The sequence below is a fragment of the Lathyrus oleraceus genome, chromosome 7, assembly GCF_024323335.1.
Source record: "Lathyrus oleraceus cultivar Zhongwan6 chromosome 7, CAAS_Psat_ZW6_1.0, whole genome shotgun sequence".
Taxonomy (NCBI): domain Eukaryota; kingdom Viridiplantae; phylum Streptophyta; class Magnoliopsida; order Fabales; family Fabaceae; genus Lathyrus; species Lathyrus oleraceus.
In genome coordinates, this window is record NC_066585.1 from 173,295,948 (window position 1) to 173,303,479 (window position 7,532).

A 7,532-nucleotide genomic window follows, 5' to 3' on the forward strand; every position below is an offset into this window, starting at 1 on the left:
GTTCCACCACATTGAAATCACTTCTTTTAATCAATTTCTGCATTTCATCTTGATCAACATTCTGATTCACACTGCTAAATTGTCCGGTCTGCATGACAAGAGTTTTCTCTTGACTTGATTTTTCTATCACAACATCTTCAGTCCACTTCGGGTCTTACCACTTACATCGATAATGTTTACAATAGAAAAAAATAATAAATAGGCACCACTTTATCGTCTTCCACCATAGTAGCATTATACTTGTAAGGCATAACTTTATCAGACTCGTAAGGCGTAGGACCCGCCAAACAAATAACCAACGGAGATACATCAGTCTTTTGACCATCATAAGCAATCACAATTGGTTCTGGGAGATTAAAATGGGGAATTATGATGTTCACCTCATGCTTATCTTCATTTATATCCCCCGTAACCCGAATAAGGTCCTGATCCAGCATTTCTTGTAAGTCCCTTTTAACTATAGCACATCGTCGAGGATCTCTGGACCATACATGGCAAGAAGCATGGTCATGCTTAGAGTAGCTCAATTCACATAAGGTAGTATGCATTTCAACCAAGGATCTTCTAATTAGATTGACGTCAAAAACTCGGTACTTTCCTGGACATCCTTCCACCATATTCACATTTGTATTTCCATGTTTGGTCAGCGGATTAGCTTGTACATTGGGACTAGAGTCTTCGAATGACAAGATAACACTTTGCATTAATCTTCTTACCTCGACTTTCAAAGAGAAACAATTCTCAATATCATGACCGCTACAGAAGCTCTTTCAGAAAAGTTGGTGGAGTTCTTGTTTATACCAAGTTCATCTGAATTTAAGTAGGAAATAGCTATGTATAGGTCATTGGAATTGGGTCAAGTTGTACGGGCCTCTGGCATGATTTTTATGATTCTGTTGATTCGTTCGTTTCTGAAAATGCGGCTGATAACTCAGTGCTTCTTGAATGACCAGAGAAGAATAATAACTGGAGTTATAGACGCCACATACTGATGATGTTGACTCTTCTGCAGAAGCCTCCTACGTTTCTCTTGCGATATAGCATTAGCATTGTGCTCCTTCTTCTTGGGTAACCCGTTCCCATACTTTCTGGAACCATATGATGAAATGCCTTCTTTCAACCGTCCTTCACGAACACCTCCTTCTAATCTCAAACCCATATTTACCATTTCAGGAGAGTCACTATGCGCACTTGCAATCATTCGGTCATAACAGAACAGACTCAACGTCTTCAAAAACTGATTTGTCATTTCCTTTTCTTCCAATGGAGGACTAACTTGTGCAGCGATCTCACGCCATATTTTTGCATATACCTTGAAAGTTTCTTTATCTTTTCGGGACATAACACGAATTTGATCCTTGTTCGGTGACATGTCGACATTGTACTTGTACTAGCGAATGAATGCCCCACCTAGGTCATTAAACGTTTGTATCTGAGTGCTATCGAGTCCCATATACCATTTCAGAGCAGCACCAGTTAAATTGTCTTTAAAATAGTGGATCAACAATTGATGGTTGTTAGTCTGAGTTGACATCTTACGAGCGTACATCATAGGATGACTTAGAGGACAAGATTTTCCTTTATACTTTTTGAAATCTGGAACCTTGAATTTATGTGGAGTCTTCACATTAGGAATAAAACACAGATCATGAGCATTCTTCCCAAACAAATCTTTTCCCATCAAAGCTTGAATCTCTTTTTGCATAGCCTAAAACTAATCTTGAAACCCGTCCATTCTTTCATAAAAACTGACAGACTCGCTCTGGTCAGCATGAAAGACAAGTTTTCATCATAATGAAAGGGATGAACCACAGGAGGTGGTATTGACATCATAGGTTTAGCCATAGCAACTTCAACACCAGGTTGATATCCTTCGGGCATGAAGTTGAGAGCCATTCCCTAAGGGAAACTAGAAGGCATGTGGTGTTATAGAGCACTGATGGGAGCCACAGAGATGGGCGTAGACATAATTTCGGAAATCATGGTCCTCTGAAGTGGAGTCTGAGGAGGAGGAGGTGGTGGAGGTTGATTTTGATCAGCCTCCAAACCTTCCATCATAGTAGTAAGCCTTTCATAATTGTCCCTCAAAGTTGTCACCTCTTCACGGAGTTCACGATTTTCTTGCTCCAGGCGGTCCATCTTCTTCAACTGATTAGCTCGAGTATTGTACCGGTGAGATAACTTTTCTGGATGAAAACCAAGAAAGAAATAAGACCCCATGAGAACTTACTCAAAGAAAGACCAAGATGCAACATGATGCATGATATGCAAATGAAAATGTGAATGTTATTATTGTTATTTTCCAAGGAACTTTAAGACATAGGTTTGCAAACATTATAATAAGAATGAAACGTTTTGATGTATTGAAAATATCATTTTATTAATAGTGTAAAGGATTACAATCAGAAATACAATTTCAATGATCATAAACAGAGAGAAGGTAGATCTATGGAATCATGTCTGATGACGACCCAACTCCAAGCTGATAATTCTTGTGAGTCCTTTTTATCTCACTTTCGTAGTTGTTGTTCATATCATCCTTCTCTATTACAAGCTGGTCTACAATGCCTTTCCAAACGCCGGAACTAGGAAGATGAGTAGATGACGAAATGTTAGAGGAAAATAAATCCTCTTGGTCCCTTAATCTCTTAACAGCATGTAGCTTAAGAAATTCTATTAATTCGTCCTTCTCCTTTAGCTGCTTCTGCAATTCTACTTTCTCAAAATGTGAGGTCTGAAATTTGTCTTCCCAATCATCCCTCTCCTGCTTCATCCTATCCAAAGCCTCTTCCAACTCCTCTATGCCTTTAATAGTGGGGAATTTGACCATTTTTAAGGACATAGGTCTTTCATAAGCGTATGGCATCTTAAATTCTTTTGATCTCTTCTTCACCCAACTCCAAAGATATACAATCCTTCAATTCAAGCTCACCTTTTTCCTTTCCTATGAATATTGTGCCACACATATATCATCCTAGCCTTTAAATATCGAGTGTCTTTCCCTTCTTGGAAAAATAAACCTTCTAACAAAGTGTTATTAGGTTTGTCCTTCATAACGAACCCAAGTTGACATCTTGCCAAAGCTGGATTGTAGTTGATTCTCCCTTGTGTACCAAGAAGAGTCACATTAGAGAACTCCCCACAACCATCAATAATCTCAACGTTGTCGTAAATAGAAGAATACCAAGCTATGTCATCACTGGTGAGAGACATAAGTATTTGGGACCACCTTAAACAATCCTTGTTTTCTTTGAAGATAGAAGACTACGGCAAGTGCGAAATAAACCACTTGTACAATAAAGGCGCATAATAGACAATGGTTCCACCTTCTTTAGAAGTCTTATGATGAATGGAGAAATAATTTTCATCGAGCAAAGTTGGTACCAGATTCCTAATCAAGAAGATTCTCATAGCATTAAACTCAACAAAATGGCCAATGTTGGGAAACAAGACCAAACCGTAGATGAGTAAGGCAAGCATAGTTTCAAAGGCCACCATGCTACCAGCATTAGCAAAAGAAAAACCTTTCTCAGTAAAAAACTTAGAAGTCAACCCTCTAATACCTCCTTTGACAGTGAGATTGGAATTTATGTCAGACTTCCTCAGATGAATGGCTTCCACAATAACTTGAGACTCAACCTAATCAAGAAGATTCTCATAGCATTAAACTTAACAAAATTGCCAATGTTGGGAAACAAGACCAAACCGTAGATGAGTGAGGCAAGCATAGTTTCAAAGGCCACCATGCTACCAGCATTAGCAAAAGAAAAACCTTTCTCAGTCAAAAACATAGAAGTCAACCCTCCAATACCTTCTTTGATAGTGAGATTGGAATTTATGTCAGACTTCCTCAGATGAATGGCTTCGACAATAAGTCGACACTCAAGAATTCCTTCCACTTACTAAAATGAACTCTATCAGAAACTGGTATACCCAAAATATAAGCATACTCCTTCATGGTGGGCAACAACTGATAATCGGGAAAGGTGAAACACCAGTAAACATGATCATAAAACTGAACCAGAGTATAAAGAAGACCATCCTTGGCATCAATAGATAGAACAGATAAAAGACTTCTAAAACAATCTTTGAAACCATTAAGACCATCCACGAAAGATGCTAGCTTCCTTAATTCCATGAGATCGGGACATCTGAAATTGTATTTTCGAGTATTTCTCCTTCCAATATCCATGATCAAAATATTTGCGATGTTTGCAATAAGAGTCTCTAAGTTCCTTGAAAATTGAGAAAAATTATTATGAATTCCATGAGTTCATGATGCAACAACCACAAACAATATCACACAAAGCACACAAACAAGTTCCAGAGGTTCGAAGTCACGAGCATGGAGCCAATGGTAAGAAACCACCCCACAATATATATACTAAAGGTATAATCACGTGTAGAACAAGGTTCTAAAAAGTTCCCAGAGTTATAATTCCATCTTTTGGATATTATCGGCTTAAACGACTACTCGTTAACCAATAATTTTCTCAAGAGAAACTCGTCTAATTGTAGTAATGCGTAACAACTAGTTCAAGTCTACACCTGAATAGCCACAACACTACATCCTAAAATGCCAAGATGGATTAAGGGTTCTAATGTCCTCAGCTTCTTAGGCTCCCAGGTCGAAAAAAGTAATGCCAACTATGATACTTAAGTGACATCAGTAATCTCAATCACTGAGTGGGGGATCTCAAGTCAGTTTATTAAGGATTAACTCCACATAAGCCAAACATGACTATACCCCCCTCCTATCATAAAAGCCCTTAAGTCTGGGAATAGGACTTATCTCACCACACAGAGATCACCAAGCACTAGACAGAACAACCAATAACAAAAAATAGCAAATATAATATATGCACAAAAACAAAGATGGGATTAACCCACTGGGGACTACTCCCTAGCAGAGTCGCCACTATTATGTAGCGGTAAATTTTTTGAGATTAAGCTATCGATTAACTTAACTTATAAAGCAAGAGTCACCACCGCGCTTTTATTGTTTCCAAAGGAAAAGGGAAAAATTATGAATAAAACCTAAAGAAGTTTTAAAACAAAACTAATAAAAAGAGAACAAGGGTCTGGGGTTAGTTAAGCAAAGGGAAGGTATTAGAACCCTTAACATCCATGGTACTCCATGGGAACCTCTTTGAAAATGTGTACATTTTAGTTTGAAAAGGATGTTGTTTTCAAAAGATTGGAGAGGTGGGAAAATAAGTATATTTTTTATGATTTTTGTGGTTGCCAAGACCTTTTGAAGTCTCATGCCTACGTACCAACAAAGTGCAATGCAGGATCAAAACCTCGTAGTTTATGGTAAAAATAACAAATATGTTTGTTTTCATCCATTTTAAATGAAAATACATTTTGTCATTTTAAGGAGAATACTCAACTAGTCACCCACAAGTATGAGAACTTTGCATCATCATGAGAAGGACTCCAACTTTGATAAGGATCGACAAGTATGCCACTAGCTCTCACAGATGAAAAAGTATTATCATCAATATTATGGAGATAGTAGAATTATATTTCAACTATGGAAATGCTCATGTCTAATACTTTTGAGAAAAGTTTTAAATGGAAAAGGGAACAAAGGGCACAAAGAAGGTTTAAATGAGTTATGCATTTTTTAGTATTTTTGAAATTGGTCTCAATATGCTTAAGATGAATTTGCATTTATTAGGAAAAAGATTTTAAAAATCACTTGACAAAAGTCAAGGTTTTACTGAGAAAATGGTTCAAGTTTTTAAAAAAATTAAGAAAGTTTTGAAAAGAAGAGAAGATTTTGAAAATTAAATAATGGAAGGAGAAGAAGAGATTATCCTAGAGCATAAAGTAAAAGCTAGAGAGGAAATATCTAACCAAGAGATAGTAAGCTTTATGACATAAGTCAAGCAAGAATTACCTTCTTTGGATTAAGCCTCAAGCAAGTCAAAATAAGCAAATAATAATCCATGTATCAGATGAAACCAGAGTAACTTAACCAAGTCTCCAAAATAAAGTCCCTAGTCAAAGGTTCTAGATAAACTCTAGGGTCTCAAAATCATAAGTCCCAAAGCAAGGGTAAAAATCCTAATTCTAAGTCCATAGCTCAACAATGATGCCAAAGATAGTGACCACAAGTCCATGAGTTAGGAGAAATAGGTTTTTTTTAGGTTTTTCCTTTATTAATGTCTTCTTTATAATGATATGTATAAAGGAAAAAATGGACAAAAAAATGATAAAATGATAAATAATATGATATGAGATGCTAAATATAAAGTATAAAATAATGGAATAAAATAAAGACATAAGGTAAATGACATTTAAGGTAAAATATAATAAAGTGTTAGTAAATGATATTAGTAATCAAAGATGAAAGATGATTTTGTCATTTTTTGGAGAACACTCAACTATGCACTCACAAGCATGAAAATATGAACCTATACATTATTTATGAGAAGGACTCCAACTTTTATAATGATTGACAAGTATTTCACTAGCTCTCATAAATGGAAAAGGAGCAACATTTTCACACAATACCATAAGGAATAGGAGACTTACAATCTCAATTATAAAAATGCATTTGCTTTTGGGAAAAATTTAGCGCTATGTGAAGCAATTGTAATTGGACTTATGTAGAAGTCACAACTATATGAGGCTGGTCAATAATAATATTTGTGTTAATACATGCTAGAGAAATGATATGTAAATCATTCTCCTAAAGTCATGCCACAGAGAAAAAGAAATAAAGGGGATGATCAAGCACAAAGACTAGAAGGATGGTCCATTACTTCAATCCACACTTCATGACACTTAAAACAAACTTATGCATCAATCCAAAGTACCTTAAATGATCCATGATCAATTATGAGGTAGATTTGAAATGATGAAACTTCATCAAGAACTAATCCACACATCATGAACAAGATAGACACAAGCCATCCAATTGATCAAATGGAAAGGAAAGAGATAAAGAAGAAAGCGATAAGAGAGGTCAGACCCAAATTGGACAAAAAGTTTGATCAAGTCATCATCAAAATCAATCATCCATTTTGGTGAATTAGGGTTTTCAACCCATCAACACCAAAGATCCGTTGAGTTTGATGAGACTTGAAGTCCAAACCATCATGGTCCAAAGCCAACAGAAGTTCACAAGGGTTCACAAATATAAAATGCAATTAAATGAAATAAAAATGCACCAAAAGTATTTTTTTTAATGAATTTTAAAATAGTAATAAAATGGAAAATCCATAAAGTCCTTCAAAATACCAAATAAATGGCCATGAAAATTATGGAAGGTTGGAAATAAAATAAGAAACATATAATAAAATTTTAAGAATTTTAAAATGCAGAAAAGTATTTTTAAACCAATTAAAACAAAGGAGAAAAGAGAAAATTCATGAAAAATAGAAAATCAGTGAAATAAAATGTGAAAAAATAAAATCAAATGAAGAAAAATAAAAGAGAATTTTATAAATTATTTTGGTATTTTTTAGATGAAAAATGGATTTACTATGAATTTAAAAGAAAAAGAAATTAAGAATAATAAA

The 7,532-nt window shown here is 35.4% G+C and overlaps 1 protein-coding gene across 1 annotated transcript; it reads right to left on the bottom strand.

Annotated features, from left to right (window-relative positions):
- Positions 1–2,867: 2,867 nt before the first annotated feature.
- Positions 2,868–4,138, bottom strand: LOC127102694 (uncharacterized). Its single transcript, XM_051040041.1, has 4 exons — positions 3,914–4,138; positions 3,296–3,639; positions 3,114–3,199; positions 2,868–2,944 (listed from the first exon to the last, which is right to left on the bottom strand). Exons 1-4 carry the CDS (start codon positions 4,136–4,138, stop codon positions 2,868–2,870), a joined length of 732 nt encoding a protein of 243 aa, XP_050895998.1.
- Between the last annotated feature and the right edge of the window lie 3,394 nt (positions 4,139–7,532).

Excerpts from the sequence above, each read along its gene's own strand:
- LOC127102694 (XM_051040041.1), bottom strand. The coding sequence starts at position 4,138 with ATGGAATTAAGGAAGCTAGCATCTTTCGTGGATGGTCTTAATGGTTTC. Across the intron at positions 3,640-3,913 it reads GTATACCAGTTTCTGATAGA|GTTGAGTCTCAAGTTATTGT; the intron begins GTTCATTTTAGT and ends CTTCTTGATTAG. Across the intron at positions 3,200-3,295 it reads GTCTATTATGCGCCTTTATT|TGATGACATAGCTTGGTATT; the intron begins GTACAAGTGGTT and ends GTCTCTCACCAG.